Below are 26,961 nucleotides of genomic sequence, written 5' to 3'. Positions count from 1 at the left end.
TCCTGAATCAAAATTTAACCCATTTGAAGAGTTACTTAATCTTAACGTATTCCCCTCTGAAGATAAGGGCACCAAGGGCGAGGTCCTTTCCACCTATAGCAGGGAGGTAAGGCACACAAAGTGCCCAATAAAGCTCACTTACCTTGGAAGGGCGATGGCGAGGACTGGGCCATGTGGATATGCTCTTCGTTGATCAGGTAGATTGGCTGGTGCTGAGCAATCTCCACACTTGTGCACACATTGCTTTCCCCATGAAGAAAGAATGTGAAGGCACAAGACAAATGTTCACTGGAGGAGGAGAGAGACAAATGAGAAACAGACTTATTAGCATGCTAATGAACTCACAGGAGGTAGTGACTCCATAGCCTTAGAGGCACAATATATGTACTCTTCTGGTTTGTCACTTGTGGCTGTTGCATATAGTTGTGGCTGCCCCTTCCCTGGAGGGGTTCAAAGCCAGGTTGGATGGGGCTTGGAGCAACCCAATGCAGCAGGAGATGTCCTTGCCCATGTCATGGGGATTGAAACTGGATGGGCTTTAAGGTCTCTTCCAAGCCAAACCATTCTATGGTACAGGTTCACTGACTGATCCATGACCACACACAACAGAATGACTTGTCACTAGACAACTATTTGACAACGTCAGCAGCTATCTCAAAGATGTGTTTTCCTGCTTGTTTTGGTTAATAAGATCATTACATACAAATGGGATTTTAACAAGGATTCAAAGAGCAAAATCAGGGGTATTCAGAAATTCTCCCAAATTCACTCTGCAATGGATTCTAGCTGAAAAGGGAATAAGAAAAAGAACAGGGAAGCTGTTTGTCAAACACCTCAGCAGAGCCTCCAGTACAGAAAATAAAGGCACATGAACATTACAAAAAGTTGACAATGGTCTAAGAGGAACCACAGATTTGCCACTGATGCTTAAACTTAATTTGAAATGAGTGGTGTTTAAAACATTCCCGCTTGATTCGACATCTAGACTGACCTCCCATCACAGCTAACTATTTGCTTAAATATTCCTTGCCACAAAGCCACAAGAAAACAACACACATTTCATGCTTTTTATCGTCATTTTAATCAACTAAAATTTTACAGAGCTGAAGCGGTAATTATGCAGTAATTTTTCTGTCCAACACAATAGCTGCACATAGTTTTATAGCTGTTGGCTTTGGCTCTGGGCCAGCTGTAATGCAACCAGTGTTTTAAAGATAGCTCTTAACTACCTTCACCAGGAGAAACAACACAGGCAACTACAGCAATTCCACTGTAGTATTTCAGTCAACCAACTGCTCTATTGCTGTCAGCTATTTTTAAACAAAGGCACTGACGCTCTAGAATAGGAAGCTGTTTTAATCCCACTAAATCTCTGAAGGATTCTACACAGTGTCCCATGCTACAAGTCACTCCTTCATGAGCCTTAAATACTGCCACAAAACCCCAAGGGAAATGGTCAGCTGAGAAAAATCTGAAGGGAAAAAGCCACTTCTATGGCAGACAGCAACCAGACTTCCTTGGTGTTACCACGCTGTACTTAGAAGCACTTTGCAGCAATCAGTGACTGACCTGAAATCAAAGGGTTAATGAGATTTCCATTTTCGCACAGGAAAGAAATTTCACTATCATCAGTGTTGCCGTTTACCTGGGGGGAGGTACACTGGACAAAATGGATGATAGATTCCAGGTATTTCTACCTAGCTATCTTGCCCCAGGAAGAAGAAATCAAATCACATTAAAGAAAGAAAAAACAGCAGAATGGATTTCTGTGCATACCAAAAATACAAAAATAAAATCAAAGCCTGCTGGTTTCCTATTAGAGTAATAGCCCTTAATATAAAAATGAAATATTAGATATTAATAAATAAAGAAAAGATGAGCAATCTGGTCCCAGATCAAGCAGGGATAATCTCCACAAAGGGTTCAACACGCAGCTGGTCATTCACTCTAAAGCAGGGAGCAAAGCTATTTGTAAAGCTGTCTTTGTCAGCTCCTGTCTTCAGGATATCGCACAGAAATCCTCCGGGTTCTGCACGCTCCCTACAGCGTGTGACTGTGAGAGTCCTGCTTGTCTGCAGCTGAGCCAGAGGAAATTCAGCCTTTTGGCTGATGACAACAAATCACATGGAATCTTACACAACATTCAGAACTATCCATAAACACTGTTGGAATAAGAAAAAGACCAAAATAAGAGTTTAAAAGGCATAAGATTCATTTAATTTGTTTTTGCAGGGAAGGAAACATGTGCTGGTAACTTTTTCAACGAAGAACCAGCTAACAGCAAAATTATTCATTAAGCTCAGAAAATTACATAGCCTTGGATTTAAAGTTGGGTAACTAATCACTAAGAAAAAGATACACAAATATAGCACCAACCCATTTTACCTCCCTGCAAATATAACAAAGTATAACAGTAATGAGTATTACTACTTATGACCAGCAATAAACATTTCATTAGTGAAAGATGGATCACTTGCCTCCAGGAAAGCTGGAGAGGGGCTCTGGATCAGGGAGCGCAGGGACAGGATGAGGGGTTACAGTTTGAAGCTGGAAGAGGGGAGATTGAGACGAGATCTTAGGCAGAAATGTGTTGCTGTGAGGGTGGGGAGGCCCTGGCCCAGGTTGCCCAGAGCAGGGGTGGCTGCCCCATCCCTGGAGGGGTTCAAGGCCAGGATGGATGGGGCTTGGAGCCCCTGATCCAGTGGGAGGTGTCCCTGCCCATGACAGGGTGTGGAAGTGGATGGGTTTTGAGTTTGCTTCTGACCCAAGCCATTCCACGAATCTAGGATTTCTAACACTAGAACCAAACCATGCTCAGCTACAGAGAAGCTCCTTTTCTCCAGAGCAGAGCTAACAGTACCTGCCAGCACCAAGCACTCTGACCAGTGCTCGCCCCACGCTGCTCCCCTCCCAGCCTGGCTCGGGGCAGCCTCCCAGCGCTCACGCAGGAGAAATCCTTATAGAAATGTTGTGTTCCCTCAGTGCCAGAGTCGCTGCTAAAAGCTCAGCTTTCGAGACCAAGGATAATAAAGATCAAGGCCTGGGGACTTCCCACCCTCCGAATAAGCTCCTGGCAGCCCCTGAGAACAATGTTGACTGTAGTAACAAAAATGAATTTTATTTCGAGGGAGCAGCGTCAGTGCACGGTGATGCACAGCGCTCAGGCACGCACAGCCCAGCCTCTGACATTCCTGTCTCCAGTACATTTCACACAATTCCTTACATACCAAGCTGCAGAAATCACTCACAAATGTGAGACAGAGCTTCCAATAAAATTCCAGCTAATGAGAACTTGCCAAGCTGAAACCAGTCGCCTTCAGGAGCAGCCTGAGCACTCGGGATTTACGTCTAATAACTGTTCAGCGACAGCTCCACAGCGTGTATCAAGACTTACACACTTCAAGCTAAAGCTCTAAAACACAGAAACTGTTTAGGTCTTCGCTGAAGCCTTCCCACTGTGTTTTATCAACAGCCAGTTTTCCTAACAGCTCCACTACTCTTAGTGCTAACAAAGGCACTGTAAAAGAGCTACGCACAAAACACACATCAGACCAGGGTTTCTACAAACATCGAGCACCACATTCAGACTGGGGTTTTCTATTTATTTACATTTATTTCAACCTAGTTCAAAACCCAAAGCTGACAGCCTTTGAGAACCCACTCCACAATCTCTCCAGGTTTTTAAACTCACTTATTCCTGTACTGTTTATCTCCCTGACATTCAAAACATCAGATACCTCCAGGGAGCCATGGGAAACGGCTTCCAAACTATTCCCTGATTCTACAAAGTCTGCTGGAATACCTTGAGCTGTCAACTCAGACCCGTGCAGAAAATTACAGCAATAAGAATACTAGTCATTTTTAATAGCTGCACTGTACAGTTACTTTGCCCATATTAAAGAATAAACTAGCTTCAGAATCATGCTTTCAAGCCTGTGTTACTACCCAGAGGAGCCGAACAAGAGACAATGGCTCTGTAGGTGACAGTGTGAGAGCAAGGTACCCACCCAGAGCAGCCACCAGGCACCCTGGTCCTAAGCAGGGAGGCCAACGTGCCGTATATTCCCCACAAGTTCCAAATCACAAACCTGGGTCAGACTGAAGGATCTAATGCACAAAAATAGGAGCAGTTTCAATTATTTATGACTTGGGTGTATGTAAAATGAAAAGGCTTAGCAATATGCCCATGAACTTAGTACGAAATACACTTCGGGTGCATTCATCCAGCTACCTACCCTTTAGGGTCTGAGAGGTTTAAATTCTTCCTTTCTGTGTTTTTTTTCAGGCATACAAACTGCCACCAGAGACAACGGTGTGGTGGCAGCAGCTTTCCATCACAAAATGTCATCATGAGTTTAAATAAGACCCATTATGTTCATCCTGTTTTATAAAAATTAGAAACAACTAAAAAGAAAGCCAAACTCCACCAGTACTCTCGCTGCACTGTGCAGGAGCTGTTGTCTCCTTTTCAGTTACCTTTTCAGAAACCTATCTTTCCCTCACAGGTGACTGATGGCTCCCTCAGGATGTCATCTTCCCAAATAGAACATATATAGAACATACGTCACTCCTCCATTACACAGTGACAAATATTCACTGCCATTTCCTTTAATTTTATTTTTAATATCTTCTTTATGGTTAGACCCCTGCCTTTCAAGAGGAAAGATAATCTGTAAGGAAAAGCACACACAAAAAAAGAAACAGTAATGCCATACAACATTTTGTAGCAAAACAAAAGATTTAAGTCCTCCTCCTACGTATTACAGTATTTTTTCCCCCCCATAAAGCAGAAAAATCTTCAAATGAAGAGTATTTACATTAACCAAACTTTCAGTTTGGCACCTAATCACCAGCACCTACCACCAACTTTCTTTCAGATGTTTCTTCTGGCGTTGCTGTACCTTAAATAACCTCTGAGATGCCTAAAAAAGTAGCTGAATCCCTTTTCAATGTAATGTTTAGTACCTCCCACAATCTTTATGAATGCAAATCCCTCAGTTGCTATAAATGATTTAAAGGAAATAACATTATGTTAAATTTACTTATATATATAAATCAGATGAGGATTATGAAAACACAACTAGATTTAAACCACACAACACTGGCAGAGAAAGGAGAACATCTGATGGATTTACGTATTTTTTCGATCTGTTATTAGGTTTATATAAATACAGAACGGAAATTTAAAGATATGGTTTCCATACAAACAGCCTCAATGAATTAATGCCAGGGTACAGTAATTCATGGCTGAGTTCTGACTGCATATATGACACGTACGGCTGTGTACAAACTCAAACTGTACCTCATATGGGATTTCAAAACACCTCATTTTGGGTGACAAACGTGGAAATCAATGACTTCGGGAAAATAATAATGAAAAACTACCAATAACATTACTTCTTTGGGATTTCGGGGGCACCAAGAGGAATCTACAAAAACCTTTACAGGACATCATGATTTTTTTTCCCTATTAGAGGGATATTCCAAAAAAAGCTTTATGATATGATTTGAAATCACTCCCTGACCTTGGAACAGAGGCAGCAGTCAGGGACATGCCTTAGGGAAGGGGACAATCACACCAGTAAGACTATCACTTCTTTGATGGGGACTATAAAAAAACAGGGCATGAAAAAGCTCTGCAAAGGTTTGGAACGTAGCAGTAGCGAGAGTATAATAAAATTATTTCCTTTACATTTGCCTAAAGCAGCAGGACAGTTTTTATCAGGTCCCAGCATGGGCAGGTCCAGGCAGGAGATGGCAGCACCTGGACACACCTCACTCCAGCAGCGCTCTTGAAGAGGAGGAGCAAATTAATATTAATATGAAAATTACCGCTTTTTAAATAATCTGGAATTAAATACCCTCAGTCAAGTTTGACTTTGAACAAGCTCCCACAACAACCACAAACAATGCAATGGGAAGAGAGAAGAAAGGCCTCTGCTTTGTCTTTAGGGAACTCAGACCTTGTGTTCGAACATGTTCTCCTGAAGTGAGGGAAACGGTGCACAGCGCCCCGATCTCCAGCACATTTCTCTAGGACATAATATGCTCTGATTTAGGAACCGCTACTAGAGGGGCCTGCCAGGCAGCTGTGTTAGCAGAGAAAGCTCCTTCACAGACAACGAGAGCAGAAGAGGCTTCGTCCACAAATAAAAAAGACCAGGGCACATTTTCTGGCCCTTCAGGGAAACAGTAAAACCTCTTCACCCTCAGAAGGGAGGCATCATCCACATTGCTTTATGGGAAGCGGTCCTTGGCCGTGCTCTCCCCAGCACCTCTCCTGGGCATTGCCTGGGAAGAGCGTGAGCCGCCGCCGCTCCGAGCCAAGCAGGGAGCACGCAGCAGCACAGCAGTCTGGATGATAGCACGCCAGCTCTTGAGATCGTGACCTGTCTGGTCTAGCAAGCAGTGTAGATACAGCCTGAGAGGCAAATATCTCTGTGGCGTTTCTCAGGCTTGCAAGTAACCCGTAACCTACTCCCTGCCTCCCAGACGGACTCTGACTATTGCCCAAGCTGAAAAAAAGACAGTTTCTCAGAAGCACAACTTCAGTAGTTCGCAATATAGAATCACAGAATCACGGCATAATTGGGAACAGTTTGTGCAGAAACCACAACTAAACCAAAAAGGAAAGCACTTCCAGACGTGAAGCAATTCCAGAGTTTTCTGGGTACAAGAGCCTTCTGAACAACTGGTATAAGCACAAAGCTGACCCCGTTTCTATGGTCTCAGATGCAGGCCCATGCTCCAATATGTGAAAAGGCACCAAGAACCTATTTCATGGTCTCTTATTCCATATCGACCCCTGCTAACCAAAGACTGGCTGCCTAGCTGCTTTCAACACGTGCTGTGTGTTAGGGTGGAGAGAGCGCAGCAGCACTGAATGGTCCCTTCCGCTGGAGTTCCTTGGAGCATCGTTCAGGAACTCCACTGAGAGCCTGGCTGAAACCACGTGTTGCAGCCCTTTCACTGGATGCTGGGACTTGGAACACCACTGCTTCCCATGCACCGGTGTCTCACCAACAACAGAAATTGATACTGGGAAAAAACATATCCAGGATTCTCCCAGTGCGTTTCTGTAGCTGCTTCTGCCCAAAGCTGCACATTTTTGTAAGGCAGAGATAAGAATACAGGAGGTCAAGCTGCAGATTAAATCCTATGGCTTTGGTAATTACTCCTCACCGTGCTCTTTTGTTGTCTCTTTCTCAAAGAGAGAGGAGAAAACCTCGTTTCCAGAATGACTCGGGTCCTTTTTAACACTGTCTCCCATATGCTGTTGGATTTTACTTTTTTAATGTATGAGATGCGCGCACAGGAACTCAGTATAAATATTAATTATCTCTAGTCCTTTTCCAGCGGTGGAGTAATGCACTGAGGTAACAGTTTCACAATGCAGCAAGCATTTAGATAACATTATCTAAACACGCTCTGTATTACAGACTTATTATCTCAACACGTTCTCAGTTGTCACCAACAAAACCTCTTGCCAAGGCCAATACATGCCTCGCTACGGAGATTCCCTCCCCGATCCCATCTCTAACAGCCTTCAATTCTTTCCTCTGCATAACTGCATGCGCGAGATGACCTGCTAGCCCAGAGGGATCCTGCGGTTTGTACGTCAATTGGATATGTCACTCTGCAGCACGACAGGGCTAACGGCAGCGTGAGCACCTCCAAGAAGCCAAGGGGAACTAATGCACGTCCCCTTAGCTAACATTTTGAGGAGTAATTATTTTACAGCCTCTCTAAGTACAAGACCCTCTCCAAGCCTCTGCTGGAGGAAAGGTCCTGTCCAACGCCCACAGCCTTTAATACAAACAACACAAACACAGCACAGACTGCTCTGCGTTCCCTGCACCGGCTGTTCGTGATGTCTGACACTGAGATCGTTAACACCTAAGTGCTGCATGCTGAACATGGAAATGTATTGATTTATGACTAGCTGCATATGTGTGGGGCTTGTAAAAAAATGCACTGTTCCCATGTAGAATTTGCCTCCCATTATTTAAGATGAACTGAAATAATTCCTAGACTGTTGATGTCTTGCTAAACTAATAATCCAAACTAACACAATATACCTGAAAAATTAAATTAGGCAGCAGGCTGCCATGACCACAGCTACCTATTTTCTTTCTCTACATGCAGGGACAAATCCAACTCTTCCTATCAGGCAACACGGAGTAAGAAGGAAGGGTGAAAGCCCCTGGATGAAGGATAAGGTTTATCCTTGTATCATACATGCATAAATATGAGACAATGACAGATGGCATGAACAGGTTAGTAAATAAATCTGCTAATATAACAATTAACCGGTGAAAAGCTGATCATTTTAGCTAACACGTCATAACTAGAAGTGCAACCCATTCAAAACAACTTTACCCAATTCCCACACTATGACTGGGACAGGATTCCCCTCTGTACCACGATGCCACCTGCAGACCCAACTGCAGGAATCCAGCAGTACTGCTGGAGAGGTGATGATCATGTGCATCTTCCTACTAATACTTAAAATCTAGGAACATTTAAGGCATTTCAGGTTAGAAAATACACTGCCCGCAAATAAGAAGATTAAACAGAGAAATAGTTTCCCTCTAACAGAAATTCAGATCACTTAAAAAATGTATGTGCTAAATTATGATTTTTTAATAAAACCCAGTTTCCACTAAATCTAATCAACACCAGGTAAAATTGACAGGAAAAAAAGAGGTCACACTGATCTATAAAATAAAGTTCCTGCAATGAAATCATAGACAACACTTCTCCCTTGGCAGCAGGTGATGCAGTCAGCAATCCCCCACAATGTACTGGTTGGGGCACTAATGGCTATCGAATGCATTTCTTTTTTACATTTGTGCTACACTTTAGAACAGTGCTGATTTAGAACTACAGTTATTTTGAATTGTCAGTAACAAAAAATTACGCTACAAGTTTAACACAGTCATTCTGAATATAAACTCATTGTGATAGGAGCTTGGATCTTGCATTTTTAAGGAAACACAGGAGCTGTTGTGACCATATTTCTACTATAATACAGGATATGGTCTCTAAAATATAAAAGCATACAAAAAAAGAAGGTTATTAAAGGTACATTCAGGTTAGTATGCAAATTAGCCCATACTTTTCACTGCATATCCTAAGCTGCTTCAGATAAATGTCCTTAACCACAATCAGGAACTCCCTCATATCTGCACTAGTACTACCAGTTATTCTAAAAACAACAGCACCAGCTGGTAATAACTGCTCAGTGAAAGATAATTAACTAGAAAATGGTCAGATTGAAAGCAATCTTGCTTGCTTTAGCATACTCAAAATGCCAACATCGGGAACTATTACATCTAAAACTCCTAAAGCCGCCACTGTTACCAGCCTTCTGCCATCACTCTCCTTGGCTGAATCGTCATCATGTTTTGACAGGGTTTGAAATGGACTCCTTTGGAAAACTCATTTCCGAATCCTCTATGAAAGAGGAATGCAGCCAGATAAGCAAATACATTCCAAGTGACACGTAATATTTACGGCACATGAATAAGTTACATGTGAAGCTACATGTGGTATCTCCAGAAATGTACAAAAAGTCCTCCTTTTCTGTACAATTTATTAAATACCATACAGGCATAAAATCACCTCAGAACTGTCATGAACAGTTGTGCTCTACAGATCAGGACCTTTTGAATATTAATAACTCAAAACTGAAGAACAAGCCTGACTGGCACTGAGGGAGGTTTGCCAACCAACTACTCCATTTCTTTCAGCCTAAGGCATAAACTGACCTTTTCTTAACAGCTCTGTACTGCAAAGTTTAAACCTTGGGCCTCTCTGAATTTCATCTTTCCTTGGTAATTCCATCACAGATACTGCAACTACCCATTCCTTCGTCTGATAAAGGGAGCTGTACGAGAATCCCTGACTGGGAGGCTTGCCCAGTAATTCACCTGGGGGTCACAGACCCACCAAGAGCTGAAGATCTGGAAAAAGGAGAATTCCCCTTTCCCTCCTGTAAAGATGCTTTCAGCAGACATAAGGTGGGTAGAAACCATAGAATGGTTTTGGTTGGAAAGGACCTTAAAAGCCCACCCAGTTCCAGCCCCCTGCCACGGGCAGGGACACCTCCCACTGGATCAGGGGCTCCAAGCTCCATCCAACCTGGCCTGGAACACCTCCAGGGATGGGGCAGCCACCACTGCTCTGGATAAGCCGGTCTTTCCTTTCATTGCTTTTGGAGTCATTGAAGAAGCACAGGCAGGGTGATACTGTTCCACAGTCATTCACAAGTTAACAGGCACCACAATTAATTTGCTGTATCTCAATTTAAATCACTTTTTTGTTCAGTCACAAAGATGCTCACCAGACATGCATGCAGGCTCTGTCACCACAGTGAAGGTACCAGACCACAAATTCACAGCATGCTTTTGACGTATAAGTTACAAAAATAAAAACACAGCATATCACATGCCACTCCTCCTCTTAGCAAGGCCCCTGAACACACACTTATTTTTGCTGTCTGCTGATGTAGGTTAATGCATCCTCCTTCCCTTCACCCCATGAAAGCTGAATGCTATTATCTAAAGAAGCATTATTTTGGATTAAGGGCATCCAGAACGGATATTGTTGAAAAAACACAGCAAACAGAAAGGGAAAGAAGGGACATAAACCCATACTTTATTATCATTAATCCATCGAAGATGAAATTACATTAATCAGTTGCATTCCCAAAGCAAGTACATCAACAGGGGAAACTGGGGTTATTCAGTTTCTTCAACACAGAAAAAAGAGGAAGAATACTTTTAAAATCTAAAACCTATTAATGCAGTTTCGATTTGGGCTTTCAAGCAGCTGCTTCCCACGGGCACCTCAAGGGAAAAACAGCAGTAAAACCACAATATCATGACATTTATGTCACAGGTTCACAGAACCTTAAAAATATCCAAAGGCATCAGGTATCAAACCCAGGTACCCATTTTCCAGCATGAGCCAATTTTTAGTTTCTCTGGCAGGTGAACTTCAGGGCTGGGAGTTCTCCAGGAAGAAGCGGCCATGCTCTTAGAACATGCAAACCAAGTAACTTCTGACCATCTTAGATCCGTGGAAAATGACAATGGGAAAACAGGATTTGCAAGGGCTGGAAGACTTGATTCCCCTCTATGTTCGTTTCTGCCCCCAAACCAATCTTCTGATACCTTTATGTGATTATAAACCTATGATAAGAACCCTGTTTTTAAACATAGAACATGATGAGACATGAATCTTGATGGAGAACTTCAATATTCCTAGGACTTGCAGCTGAACTTTTAAATTTGGCACTACCATAAAATGAGTGCCTTTTTTTGTCCCCAAGAAGGAAGAAACCTCAACTCTACCGTGACTGCACTGAAAAAAACCCCCAACCAAACTGAAACCCACAAAGCTAAGCATCCAAATCTCTCCACATTTCTGTACTGCACACCTTGCTCAAGTACCAATGACTAAGCGTGTGACGTCCTTCACACTTCTATTAAGGAGCACAATGTTTTATGTGTTACACAGAATAGTTTGGGTTGGAAGGGACCTCAAAGATCATCTAGGTCCAAACCCCCTGGCATGGGCAGGGACATCCCACTACTTCAGCTTACTCAAAAATCCAGCCAAACTGGCCTTGAACACCTCCAGGGATGGGGCAGCCACAACTTCCCTGGGCAACCTGTTCCAGTGTCTCATCACTCTCGTGGTGAAGAAATTCTTCCTAACGTCTATTCTAAATCCGCCCTTCTCTAAGAATTGACTCAAATTCGTAAGGGACTTGAATCCATTCATTTTACAGCATGGTTTCAGAGAGAATTTGTAATCCCTTGCTGTACTGTCTGTAGAAGAGAGCGTAAGAGATGCCAATACCTACTAACATACATTTAAATTCGTGCTGTAAGCCTGCTACCAGCTGTCCTTTAGGAGGATGGTTGCACAAAATTATTTCACATGCACCCATTATGCAGTATGATCACAACTCATGGAATAAATTTTATGATCCAAAACAGTATTAAGCATCATGTAGAAAATACTAAAACCATGAAAAATGCATTAATTTATTCATTGCCATGCATTTGCGATCTTTCCACTTCCAGAGTACAGTTTAATTGACTAGTTTAGAGACCAATTAATCCCTTTACATTTAAGTCAATCACTGAATCCTCTCCAAATAATTTATCTTCTACACACTGCCTCCTGTTTCATGTCCCTGGAGAGGGAATGCGGTTGAAACAGGTGGCACACAAATCACGTTTAGCAACAGAGAAAGCTCTGCACTAGCAGGGATATGAAGTATTGAAAATAAAGACTCACAATTCTGTCAACCAGATTCATTTTCTGTTCTCCAACTCTGAATGTTTTCTTTCCTTAAAATGACAACTTCAGGTCCCAGACAATTACGCTCATTTTTATTAGTTTCTAGTCCTCAACTACCTACAGCTCCTCTCTCCTCCCCACAAAGTTTTAACAGCTTTTTTTCTCTATGTCATCTTAGTCTTCCGCTCTTCTGTCTTTTGTACCTTAATGTAAGCTAACGCTAAGCTGGCCTGAATTAATTCTGGAAGATAATGTCTTGTTTACCCTCTCATTTCTTGATTGAAAGCCCAAAATGCTAGGTTCTGTAATAACCATCTTCCTTCTAGGATTACACCTCTACAATTGGGATTTCATTTCTTCTTGACAAGCACACATTCCTAGTTTAACAAATTAAATCACACTGTATCGCTTCACAAAGACAATAACTTAATTTCTTCAAGAGGTACTGGAAAATAATGTAGTGTCAAAGATAGCGAGAGCTGGACCTGTCAGCCATGAGAAACATTACTCAGGTGGGTAACAGAGGAGATGGACATCATCCTCAACCAGTAAACTCCAGCAACATGGTCCCAGAAGGGGGAAAGAATAATTGAGATGTTGGCCTGTTAAAACCCCTCATGATCTCACTAATCTTAGATCTGGATAGGACCTTCCCACAAAATAACAATTTGAAGGGTATCAGGACAAACATGGGACTGGTCTATTTAAACAAAATGGTAAATTTGAAAATGAGTCAGAGTTCACCTTTCCTATAAGCTGCCCCCAAAAAAAACACGAAAAGAAAAATATTTCAAATAAAATGTGGTTAAAAATGCCTCCTGAAACTGCATGATGCTGAAATGAATAGAGTAAAGGGAAACATTGCTTCTGCACCTTAGTCCAAGATCTGGTGCATTTTAAACACTTATACAGACATATGATAAACAAGTTATCTGAAAACTAAAAAGTGTGTTCCAAGAACACAATTCAAGAAAATCACATGGGAAGGGAAAACAATTATTCTATCTCACTAAAAGCAAGATTTTTTGTTTTCAGCTCTACCAAGTAATCCTAGAATATAAATTATTTCCTCCTCTGTTTTTCCCTTGAATTAGAACAAGCTTCTGTCTGACACTGCTGCTATAATGAAATAAAAAAACCCACCACCACACACAACAACATTTCTGCGGTGAGCAGTGTTTGCTATAAATGCCTGGCATACCGAGCATGTGCCTTTGCGAGGCTGGAACGACAAAGAGCCCTGCAGAGCGTGCTTAACCAGAGAGCTCTCACCAACAGCCCCCGCGCCCGCTGGGACGCTCTGGAACAGAATCATCACTGAAGGAAGGGAACCGCTAGGATTTATCCATGTGCAGCCTTTGGTTGGGATAGGCAGCGACTGGTTTCTCGGAGAGCTCTGCACGCCCGCAGCAGGCTCGGGCTCCTCAAGCCCTGCGCCTTGGCCTACATTGCGCCCATACTGCTGACTCAGGATCCCTGCCAGCGCAAACAATCCCTCCAGCAGGAATGTGCTGCAGCATCAGTTTTGCACTGGATTCTCACCCACGGAGAGAAACGAAATGGTTGAAACTTCAGGCCAGTTGTGTGATGCTGGCTATTGCAACAGCACGGCTTTGTTTGCCAGTGAGAAACAAAGCTGGTCAGTATTACTTCTATCCAAAAAGGGAAACGAAATTTAAATGACTAAGTGCTGGCTTAGTTTATTAATTAGCACACACTCTTGCGTGCCTACAGGCATTGTGTGCACACCTACAGACACAAATTCTGGGCTCCAGTGGACAATGTGAGCCCCCACAGAAGCAGCACACGGGGAAAAGAGACGCAGATCGCCCTGATCTTCAAACCAGCCTCACCAGATAAAGCACCAAAAGGGAATCCAAACAAAGGCAAAGCTGAACTGCGTAATCCATACGTACCAGCTATCGAAAAGTAAAGCAGCCATACACGCACCACTGAAGGGTTCAGATCGTACAAGATTCACAACACTTCCCTGAAAACCCCCAAGACTTCATTATTTCTGACAGGTCACTGAGATCTGGCAAGACTTTCCCCAGGGTCAGAAACATTCTCTTCATGCTTTCAATTAAATGCTGTTAAATTTTGACTGAATTACAGGGTGAAGAAAAAATAAATAATGACTTCCCAGTCCTGGTTCCTCCTCCCCGCAGTCCGTAACCTGACAGCCTGCCAAAATTCTTGAACATTTAACCCAAGTGCATGCTACAGCTATCACCGTTATCATCCTATCCTGAAAATTTCAGGAACAGAGGAAACACAGGTGGTACCAGCAAATGTGGGAGAAGGGAAATGATTTAGACTGAAATCCCATTGGTATCCTGCAGTATAGTCTGCAGCTTCAGGATCCAAGTTTTTTCAGTCTAGCCTATAAAAAATGACTCATGGCATCATTAATAAACGGAACAAAAAGAAAAGGAACTGTACATCCATTTCCTCTCCTCTTGTTTTTTAAGCTTCTCACTTCTGCAAGTCATATTAAGCAATGCTTCATCAGCTATAGCACACACAGAGTTATTTAGAGGCTATTTTGACCCCAAGGAATCAAGTTCTAATCCACACTGTCCTTAACTTCATCTAACACAAGGCTAGTTGCTGTGATGTACGCCCTCGGTCAAAGGCCAACATGTTGTGTTTTATACTACTGTGACTGGGTATTGCACAGGAGCTCAGGATGAGCAAGGCGACCCGAGAATACTTTTCTTTCTTAGTAGTTCAGAATAGTTCAGAATTCACTCCTGTTGTAGACAGAAGACAACTGGAAATAACCCAAGATTCTGAAAGGAACGGCCAAAGATCACTCCTACCACAAAACTCTGCCCCTGCATCAGCAAGCATCTTTGTTGTCTCTTCAAACTTTGACTCTGTTAGACAGATCTTTTCCTCTGCGGTGTGGATAACTATTCCTTGCAGTGCACAGCCTCCCCCAGCAGCCAGGCTGCTCTCCAGAGCTATCTATCAGCCTGAGCTGTCTGGATCCACCACCTCGAGCAGTTACAGCACATGTTCTTTCTCCTGGTACCCCCCCTGCACAGCAGACTACTGAAACTTCGCGGTAACACCAAACTGCTCTTTTTCCACTCCTGACATCTGAAAAGAGGCAGCCTTCGCAACATTGTGTTTACATGCTGTATGAAGGAGGGAGTTGCTTCCTTTTGAAAATACTAATCAGCAGGATTGTTTGTGAGTCTGACTTCTATCAGGAAACACGAGAAGGTTTTTGAAGACAGGAGCGCAACAGGCTGCATACTCTTAACACTGCTTCCACAGAGATGTCAGGCTTCCATCCCGTACCTTAATAGCTGTCTGCACACAGACCTTTATTAAGCTCCTTTGCTTCAGCACCACCAGCTACCGCGTGAGATACACCCAACTCTTCTAGAAAAAAGGACATGTAAATACACGTGAGCAGGAGAGCCAAGAAGAAAGTCAGAGCGAAGGTTATAACACAGAGTATTTTGTGTGGAATACCTTGGCAATAGTGAGGTTGGAAATCAATGAAAGGAGTGGAGGACATGCAAATCATTTCACTTTTTCCTTTAGGGCATAAGCTTTCCTCAATACCAAGGCTACCCACCCGATTTACCATCAGAAAAACACAAGTCTCCTTTGATGACGCTTAGTGACCTATCAACCAATTCTGCTGTACAATGAGTCTGTTTTCAGGTGTTACAGAAGGTCTTGAGAGTTAGCGATCTTATTATTTACAGATAGCAGCAGATACACTGCACAAAAAGGCACTACTGAGCCCCCTTGTTATGTCTTAAACTTTTCTAACCTTCCTGTCACAAAAGTCTCAGGTCTAGCCCCTGGATTGTCCTTATCAACAGAACAGATAAACATTACGTCCATGCTTGCATTTCATTCCAGAATATGAGCCTAAAATGGACAAGATAGTTGTTGGCACAAAACCAGTACAGAATGGAGCCACACGATGTCATTCAAAAATATCTGTAAATTCAGTCTCAGCTGGAGGGGAAGCAGCAATGCTGCCCTCGTGACATCACACCTGCATCGTTACTACTTAAACCCCGTTACCATAGCAACTGCTGGGTCCCAATGCCGCTCTCCACAGTCACTAACTGGGAATGAAGAAGAAATCTTATTTCACAAGATTAAACAAAGGCCCTTTGCTCTCTTGGAGTGCTTTTGTTTTGTCACCATGGATTCACACACCTCGCAGCAGCACACCTGAATTCAGAGAATGCACTGGGATTTACAATCACATCCTGTGCAGGAAGAGAAAAATGGGTGAAGATGGATGCAGCTTTATTTTTAGGCAGGGTGTCTACTGTTCCTCTGAGAAAACCCAAAGCCTAGAAAGCAGTGCTGCTGAGAAAACCTCACTGTGGAGGAATGCAGTGCTGCTATCCTTTGGGTGCAGAAAAAAATCTTTTGAGTCAGAGCTCCTTGATAAATAAGTTCTTTCATTTTTCCATGTATTTCAGGACAGCTGAAATAAGTGCAGCGAGTACCTGGGTCCGTAACTCTGAGAAGAGTCGGCCCAGAGGTGTCACCAGCAAGGGGAAAGCACTGCGCAAACTCCAGCTGCCTGCACTCCTCTGTTTTCTCGTGGAGTGACTCAGATAGTAAACAAGATACCTGTATATGTGCTTTAATTTGATAGCATGCCATGTTACCATCGAGAGATGAAGGAACTGTATCAGGGATGACCTGAAAAAATGTCAATGAGTGTCATTATCTGCTACAAGTGATCCTGAGTCCGATTCCCAGAACTGTTGTCAGAGTCACAAACTCTGTATTAGAACAGGAGGCTTTTTTACCAAGGCAGCAATTTTTGGAAATCCTTATGCTACGTGTTTTTGAGAAACAAGCATTTGCCTTCTGCACAGAGCTAAGACTCTTCTATTTCGATGGTTTAGTTTTACCAGTATGTTAATAATAGTATTTACTTCATAAAGATGTGGTTTTATTTTCTTTCAATGAACAGCAGATCTCACAGAACAGCAAACCAAAACAGCCCAAAGAAAACAAGAATGCTCAGAAGTGCTATAAACATCACTGTCAAAGCAGATTTTATCAGAAAGTGAAGATTCTCTTAGTAGTTGGGCTGAGAAGAAAGTTCTGAATAGATTTGACTTTTGGGGGAAGGCAGAAGTATGAACTGTAAAGTAAGCTACCAAGCTAAGGAGACACAGAAGAAAGGAAACTAGTCGGCTTGTAAAACATATTTCTTCCTTCTTTCCAGCGAGGGAAAATCAAGTTACTTATTTTGGAAAGTGAAGTAGAGTGGATAGTGGAGAGTTCTTTTGTGGGGTTTTGTGGTGTTTCGTTTTGGAAGGGTCTGTGGTTGGGTTTTGGTTTGTTGTTTGTTTTTTTTTTTGAAATGGAGGTGGGTTGAGTGGCTGTTGAGTTTTTTGGGGACCTTGACTCTGAGCCAAGCCTGGAAGACCTTAGTAGCATGTTACTGGTTGAAGGCCCAAACCTCTCTCCCTGCTTGGCATCTTCATTGCTAAAGTTGTCAGAACAAATCCAACAGATTTTGTGTTTCTCTGTGCATGCAAGAAATTTAGAAGTACAGAAAAGGAGACTAGAGAAAGACCTGATCATTCAGTTGTTCAGTCAAACATGGAGCATAAATTGGCCTTGCATCATGCAGAGATCCCATAATCTTAAATTTCTTAAAATAATCCTTTTTTTAATGCAAAAGCAGAGCATAAAGATCATTATCAGACTTAGATATCTTTAAATACCGTTAATCTCTGGATTAAAATGTTAAAATGATTAAAATCATTGTTACATTTTCATAACCAGCACTATTCCCACTGTCAATACAATTAATCTCCATGAAGATAGTCTTCCCATGTTCTTTCCCTACTTCCTACCTCAATAATACTGGGCACAGAACAGAGGAAAATAAAACATTGAATGCTGCTTTCATTTCAGATTGAATCTTCTCTTGACTTCCTAGAAAAAGAATGGACTTTTCTAGTCTCCCTCACTTCTTTCTGCCACAACTCCAAGCTCCTGCTGGTGGCAGGGTGCAGTCCCTTCCCAGGGGATGAGGCAAAACCTCATCTCCCTGTTCCCCAAGTCTCCACTGTGCCAGTGAAGCAGCAATGTGAGCACACAGCAGCAAACACAAAACAAGAGAAGCTAGAGGAGGCCATGGACACAGGGGATACAGAAATGTGGGGAGCATAAATCATAAAGTGATGCATGTACGTATGGAGTGTTGGCAGTCGGATCGAGAGGTGCAAAACATGCACAGAGATCAGTAAGCATTTACCTACATGGGATCCATGTGTCAGGAACGGGCGGTAAGCCCTCTGCAGTTAGACTAGCATTTCTATAGCTTCAAGAATTTCCACGGCATTCAGCGATTACAGATCTCCTGTCTTTCATCACACGATGATACTGGCAGCCATGGCTTTAGATAACGCTTTGGAATGTAGATTCAAAGTCAGTCTACTGCTTATTGGTGACGTATTTGCAGAGAAAAATCACACAGGTACTTTATGTCCAAGAGCAGAAAACTGGTAGCATGTCAGAAGCTATAAATGATGTTGCTGCATTCCTGCTGAGAACTCTGCTTGTTAGACCCAGTGTTCATACATCCGCATCCTATTACTCTCTGATACGTACAGACTGCAGCAAGCACATCCCTGGTAACAACGCCATCCTCTTCAGCAGAAGAGACAAAAGGAGCAATCAATCCCACTGTAGTACCTCACTGGAGAGATGACCTTTCTGTACTTGAAACAACACTGGAGTAAAAGAAATGAATGCTGCTCTTAAAATAACATTGCACCCAGTAAGGCGTTCATTAGTTTAAATACAATTTTTGGAATGCCCTAAATCAGTAAAACACTCTTCCATACCTACGTGGAGCAGAGAACTGCCACCTCCAACTGTTAGCACTCTGCATCTTCCCATGTGCTGTAATAAATCCTCAGAATGGAACCATAAAGGAAACCAACACTACCACAGCTTAGAAGAAGCCAGCGGACGATCAGTGCAAAGAAAGCACTTGAACCACTAGTTGCAGAAATGTTTTCTAATAAACAACATATCCTGTTGCAGCAGAGAACAAAAAGAAACAAGCCCATGCCATTATTCTCCAGTGCTCATTAACGCAGCTCGAAAGGCCAGGGAAAAAAAATCAGGCTTTTTAAATCATACAATTCTGAATTATGTGATTCTGTAAAATGACTTCTTTTTATGGACCGTATGCTATGAATTTTAATCCCGTTAAAGTTTTAACTTTTCTTGCAAAATTATTTTTCTCTGAATTAAACCACAAAGGAGATAAAAAGCATAACCATTAAATGGACTGACACCCCCTCACACACACAGAGTTCCAAGAGAAAAAACAGATAATAAAATAGCAGATAGCTCTGCATCTACAACAAGAAGCTTTCTGAAGAACTTCACCATTGCACTACACTTGGAAGGGAACAGCATCTCTAACAGAGCACCAAAATAGCACTTTTGTTTCTGAGAAACATTATGCTGATCAAATGTATCCTGTAAACTGTGTTTCAGTAGGCTGCTGAGAGGGTAAGAGCTCACTATTTACTTGGTAAAACTAAGATATTAGAACAGAAGATAAGATCAAAATAGCAATTTTCTAAGTTCCACACAATCTAGGACTGAAAATATAAAACAAATACAAGGCTCTAAAATCATTCATTAAGCTAAGACACTACAGTAAGGGATTAAGCAAAATATCTGAACAAATGAAAATGTTGTTTTCTTCCTCCTTATATTCAGTCTGCCTCAAGAACAAAATCAAAAAGCAGATGTAGAAAATCATCCTTTAAACATATTATTATAGTTAGACTCAGTCTAACTGCACAAAGGCAAAAATAACGATACCAAGGTAAGTATTTCTTCAAGAAAGGGCAAACCTTGCAGGCAGGGATGCAGACAAGCACTCAACAACTTCATTCCCATTACAGTCTCAGCAGACAATACCGACAAGGCAAGTACATCTCCTATCAGACACTGGTGCTTTTATTCCTTAAGGGAGACTTTGGGTCCACCCCACCCCAACTCCCCCAACAATAACTAAAAATAAATACATAATAAAAGAAATCACTTTCCTCGTCGGCATTCCAGAGATTTGCTTCATATTGATCAAGCAAATCTCTGGAATTTTATTCAGTTAAGATTTAATTTAAGGTCAATATTTATTGGTATTCATAATAGAACTGTATTTGCTACCACTCCACTGCTATACAACTCCAAAATGCTGTATCTGATTTTGGACGCTGTTCCCTTTCTGGTATCCAAAGCCCAGCCAGCCAGCTGACAGCAGCGGCACATCCCTAGCCAGCTCCGGCTAGGAAAGGCCGAGGGGCTCACTGCTGGCACACACAGCACATCGCTGCGACTACCCGGAACTGTGTATTGCACCAATTCAATGATTCGTGGCATTCTTGTCTAATTAGAGCAGGATTCCTTGAGATTCACATTTCTACCCACAGAAGAGAAAATAATATATATATGAATGAATGAATTCAAAGGATTGCCGCAAAAACAGGGCACTGGCACTTTTATGAGAGAAATATGAGAGCCTTGAGGGCGCGCTGGGTGACAATACACTGACACCACTGGAGCAGGGAAAGAAAATTGATTTATATTCTCATCTCATCATTGGAATTTTTGGTCAAACCCAGTCACACTTAAGCACGGGAATGAACCCAACTACATCCACATTTCCCAGTGAAGCTTATTAAGCAACTCCATAAAGCCCTTTGAGAAGCAAAAAACAAATCAGGAAGTAGAAGACTGATGATCTTGAAGAAGCAGAAGATCACACACCGTGCCTTGCCTCCTGACCAAAGCCAAACCACCAGAAGCATCTTTAAGACATTATTCTGCTCCAACCATCAGCAACAGAATCTGATAGGAACTGCTCAAACTTAAGAAAAAAAATTAAAAAGTTCGCTGTCCTTTACACAAATTAACAAGCGGCATGAGTGATTTCACACTTTCTTGGTACTTCAATGGCCTCTAAGGATCAAAGTCCCTGGATTTCTTACGCATCCTATACACTGTTCTTTCCATCTTTCAGACACTGGTAGTTAAGACAGGCTTTCATAGAAAAAAATAAAAGCTTCCCTGTAATACAGAGTTTTACTGTCCTTGTGTAAAAAATTAAGTGTAAAATTAATGTTCAACGTGTTAGGTTTTTGCTACACCAGCCAGTAACACAAAAGTGACAGAAGCTGTGAATGTTTTATGTTCAGGCAGCCAGCAACTTGCAAGGAGTATCAGCAATGAGACAATTTTCTTATTTCAATCACACAACCCAGTCCTCCCTCAGGCTTAAGAGGTAGCTGTTCTTTCAGGCATTCCTGAAAAAAGAGTGAACAGAATAAGAACCAGCTCATCCCATTCTAGATGTCTAGACAATTCTCCTGACCCAGTCGCTGATGACTTCTTAGAGAAAGAGAACCACCAAGAGAGCAAATACATTTGCTTTGCTTAAGCTGAAAAGCGCATGGAATACTTAGAGATGATTTTCAAGTATAAAAATCCTAATGAAACATGGCCAACACTTCAAAACATTTGCTGGCATGAAGAGGAAAGCTCCAAACCCTCCTACTCCTCATAGACAGAACTATGCTGGCAAAAACCCTGCTGGAGATGAACCCACATGAGCAGGTTCACCTTTCACTGGAATGAATTCTCAAGAACTGCTTTAAACTGTTTAAATACAATAATTCTTGTAAATTTATGCTATTCCTGTATTATACAGCTTCGGTGCTCTCAAACAGTAGGGAGAAATGTTTTGCTCTAAGGGTGGGGAAGCCCTGGCCCAGGTTGCCCCGAGCAGTGGTGGCTGCCCCATCCCTGGAGGTGTTCAAGGCCAGGCTGGATGGGGCTTGGAACAACCTGATCCAGCGGGAGATAGAATCATAGAATCATAGAACAACCAGGTTGGAAGAGACTCACCGGATCATCGAGTCCAACCATTCCTATCAAACACTAAACCATGCCCCTTAGCAGCTCGTCCACCCGTGCCTTAAACACCTCCAGGGAAGGTGAATCAACCCCCTCCCTGGGCAGCCTCTGCCAGTGCCCAATGACCCTTTCTGTGAAAATTTTTTTCCTAATATCCAGCCTAAATCTCCCCTGGCGGAGCTTGAGGCCATTCCCTCTTGTCCTGTCCCCTGCTCCTGCCCACAGCAGCAAAGTTGGAACTGGATGGTCCCTTCCACTCCAAACCATTCCATGATTCTGTGATTTCTTCAGAAATTCGAAGTCGAAAGTTTTCAGCAGTTTTAGTTGTTGAGTCACTACAGCCAACATTTAGAAGTGGGAATGGTGAGGTACATGTATTGAAAAATCCATCTTTCATTCCACCACCATTTCACTGCTGAAAACAAGGATTCCATAGCAAATTTTCAAAACACTTGTCTGTGGCAGGACACAGAACGATGGGATAGAATACACGCAGACTGCAAGAATAAGGTCACCTATCTAAGGGAAAACACAAGCATGTAAATGGCTGCAAAACACGGTGTCTGTCTGGATTTCTGGAGGACAATCTTTTTGTAGTACAAAACTACTAGAGCAAGATATGTAATGGTTTTAAGAAACGACTGGGAAAACTGGCCGTGACAACAACAGTGCCTCGCTGCAAGTAAGCACTAGCACCCCAGCAAACTACTGATGCCTGCGTATGAACTACATGCACCCTGGCTGGGTACCGTATACACACTACAGCTGTTGCCAAAGAATTAAACCATATAAAGCTAATCACAGCCTGGATTCTGCACTGCTTTATTTTTTCTTAAACAAACAATACCAACATTCTTAAGATACCTAAAAACATGTGTCATGAGAATGTCATAGTCACCTATGCTTTTCGTTGAGATTTGCTATTCTGGGACATAACAAAGGCTGATTTTAAGTAGCACAGCACTGATCCAAGCTAGCCCCAGAATTTCCATTTCTAAACCTCTCTTCATAAAGAAGAAAGGATTTCAATTTTCCAGCAGCCCCAGGAATTCAAAGGAGCAGAAGGAAAAAAAAATCACTTCAGATAGACGCCAAATTTTAGAACAAATTCAAAAGAAATCTAAATCTAGAGACAAAATTTAGAAACAAGGCAGTTTGGTTTTTGTAGGAACTATGAGGCTCTAATACCAAGGCAAGACGCTGCCATCAAATGGCTTTAGCAGGTTCTGTTTTCCTTGTGTTCAGATCAATTCATGAGTTGAGTACAAGGGAAGACTTCCTTTAGGGTTGAAAGGGTAATTTAGTTTCTATGGTCCATTAATTCCTTGGCTTCTTTCCCCAGTCTGCTCATTAGTGTGAAGTGCGGTGATGAGTTTCAGAACATGGGAGCTGAAACAGCATCTACAAAATTCCTTCACACAATGACTGCAAAACATCTATCAGAATTAGCATAGCTTTGAAATTTTTTGACCTAGAATTCATACCCATAGCTTGTATCAAGAACCATATTTACCTTAAAAAATGATACAAAGTCAGTTAATGACATTATTCACGGCTGCTCACAGTTGCTCACCAACATTAAGCCAACAGCTTCTGAACACACAAACCAGTTTTACTTGGCTGAATTAGTAACAGATGGAGAAGATACATTACCCTCAATCACAAGGTTAAACAGATAATTATGAAAAAAACCCGCAAGTCTTCGATATTATCTGATCCTATTAATGTTGCAATGGAAAGAGTAATACACAGCTGAGTTTAGGAATAAGGAGAATTACGTGGGTCACCTGAAGAAGCAGATTCCTCTATGATTTCTTTCCCTCTAGAAGCACAGGCTGCAACCTTTGAGCTGAAGAAAGCAAGCTTGGCACCACATAAGCCACAGGCCTGCATGCGAGTCCCAGGTTCTCCAGGTTACTACTCTGCAGTAGCGTCAGCTTGGTTTAAACAAGGAATTCAACTAATAGGAATTCACCCTTTCTTCCAGAGGGCAGGATGAAAAAAAAGGCTTATGTTTAGTTCTCTTTGCCTACTTAGGGCACCTCTGTACGACAACTTTGTTTCCCCTTTCTGTAAGACACCATTAAAAGCCAACGCTCCTCATACACAATTAGTGGGAAGGATTTAAAAAGAAAAAAGGATAAACACATCAAAGCGTTAGGAGTAGTCAGGGAAAGCCTTAAGATTACCCCTCATGTATGCCCACCCTGTACCTCGGGACAGGGTCGTTCATTTACTTTATTAAACCCACAGTAAGAACTGACAGAAACCTGAGGAATGGGTAGTTCTTCTGTCAGCGCCTACATTCAACCTTAATATTTACAGTAGGTTCTGCACAGAAGAACAGAAAAAATCAAATGAAAACATATACATGTGTTTAAAAAAAGGTTGAGTTCAGCCACTTCCTGGGATTTGGCTGCCTTCACTGACAACACTTGACAAGAGAATGTAAACTTCCAGAATTCTCACAATCCGAAAGGGCTGTGCTGGAGCTTCCTGTGAGACATCCCGCTACGAGGCTGCAGAGCCCACGACTCCCAGGGTTCAGTTCCCTGCAGCCAGACAGAATTGGAACTGCTCTTCTCTGTCAGGTGAGTTTTCTGCAGCAAGCTCCTCTTGACAGATGGATAAAAAAAATCTAGCAACAATACTAGCCAGATTCCATCTCTAATTGAACCAACCAGCTCCAGCTGCCGAGTATGGTGGTTATTTCACAGCGCTGGCTTCTACACAGGGCAAGCTATTAAACCTCTTAAGAGTGATCTAGTACAGGCTGGGGAGCGTAGTGGAAAGGGAGAGAAGAAAGTCTGTATTAGTCTTTCAGTTCGCAGCTTGAAAACCACACGCAAATTATTACACCAATGATCCTCACAAGCATTCAGCTGCTGTCAGAGGTGGCCGAATTGCCGGCTGTTGGGGAGGTCAATCCTATATCACCATTTAATTCTTGCGCTGCTTCAGCTGTTTCTTCCTATGTCACTTCAGACTTCCATGAAAAAGTGGTTGCTGTGTTTTAACTGAGGAGGCTGGCACAGCGGGATTTGGACGAATGATAAAATAATATCATAGAGCACCTGCTTTTGAAGACACGGATATAAAACACGAACTCTGGAGCAGAGTAACTTATTTCCTTGGAAAAGAATCAGACTACCTGCATTCCTTCCTTACTTTGAACAACACTCCCCCAATATTCAAGTGACCAGGGTGGAATCACTCAGCTAATAGTTTTCAACCGTTTGCAAATGTTTTCATAATGCTACTGCTGAAAGACAAAATTTTAATCAAAAAGATTCTGTTCAGATTCTTAAAATGCTACTGTCTACTGTGAAAGTCTAGGTCAGAGCAAGTGGCAAACTAGTAAAATCTGAATATTGGCTTAAATTATAAGGTTTCCTGGCCACAAAATTCACATGTAAAACTCAGCTCCTAAAAATCTGCCTACATTTTTGAAGTGCTTCCTGAAATGCAAGCTACAGCGTGTGCGTTCTGCCAGCATCACAGTCCCCAAAACCAAATTTTGATTAAAACAGCAATGAGGAGACAATACTGTATGTGTACATGCACAGAGGTACATATGCACCCATAGATTACCAGTACAAATAACACCCTGTACAAAATCTACAGTGACATAAGGAGGAGGGAGGATGAAGCCAACTCCTTTCACCCTGCACCTAAGTAGAGCAAACAGGGTGTACTCCGGAGCCTAAAGTCATATTGGAAAAGTTTTATGATTGTATAGGTACGTAACTGGTACACAATAAATGAACTTATTACAACAACATGTGAATAATGACTCTCTAGCACAACATGAATATGGAATGTGTACACACAATTCCTGTTTTCCTATCTGTTGGTAGATAGAAAGGGGTTTTATTAATTCACACCCAGGATTGCTGAGCTGCTTTCCAAGCGGGAGGCTCAAAAGTGAATTAGGCAGCTTATGTGCTAGTTAAGCCTTTAGAATGTATTGCACAACCATATTCCAAAGACAGCCAACACCTACTGCAGGAATCACTCCAAAACAAGTTGCTCAATTCAAAATGGAGATTTCGGTTCCACACTCGGCTCAGAAAGCTGCACCATCGCTGGCAGGCGGCTCGGCTGGGAAAAGAATCCCTTTGAAGCTGCTCATGAGTTTGGAATGTACAAATGAAGACTGTATCCTAATTCAGCCAGACAAGGAAGTACGGACATAACTTTAAACAACCATGTGGTTACAATAGCTTCAGTGGAATGCAATATTCTGGAATTATGTGCTGCTCAAGTGCTTTTTCAAGAAGAACTTGAAGTAATCAAGCTGGAGATGAAGGAGTCGGGGTGCTATTAAAGCCAGCATGCACCATACACAACACTTATTATACCATCTTGTAGCTGTAACATTCAAAATGCATTTCTCATCCCTGTGTTCACCCTCATTCAGAAAATACTGCATTTTTGCCTTCTACAATACAGATGTGTAGCAAGAAATTCACTCTCAAGCCCATGTTTCTGGACCATTACCCTCATTACTTTATTTCACTTTTCATTACTCGTGAGAAGTCAAACCTATACTAACGTTTTATTTGGAAGTAACTCAGTTGACAGAAAAATGCCTAAACAGTGGTTAAGCATTCCTGTTCTCCACGATTTATTTTTTTTTAGGACAGTTTGGGTTTTTTTTTGTCTTGGTGTTTGGGTTTCGTTTGTTTTAATAACATT

At 42.1% G+C, this 26,961-nt stretch overlaps 1 protein-coding gene across 1 annotated transcript in view; it reads right to left on the bottom strand.

The window, feature by feature from the left end:
* Nucleotides 1-26,961, bottom strand: part of MED13L (mediator complex subunit 13L) — a 167,434-nt gene that overhangs the window by 49,486 nt on the left and 90,987 nt on the right. Inside the window, exon 5 of the mRNA XM_069870826.1 lies at nt 143-288. Within this exon, the coding sequence (XP_069726927.1) occupies nt 143-288 (146 nt within the window). The remainder of the gene's footprint in view (nt 1-142; nt 289-26,961) is intronic.

The sequence above is a fragment of the Phaenicophaeus curvirostris genome, chromosome 17 (genome assembly GCF_032191515.1).
Source record: "Phaenicophaeus curvirostris isolate KB17595 chromosome 17, BPBGC_Pcur_1.0, whole genome shotgun sequence".
NCBI lineage: Eukaryota > Metazoa > Chordata > Aves > Cuculiformes > Cuculidae > Phaenicophaeus > Phaenicophaeus curvirostris.
This window is presented reverse-complemented; position numbering and strand designations above follow the sequence as displayed.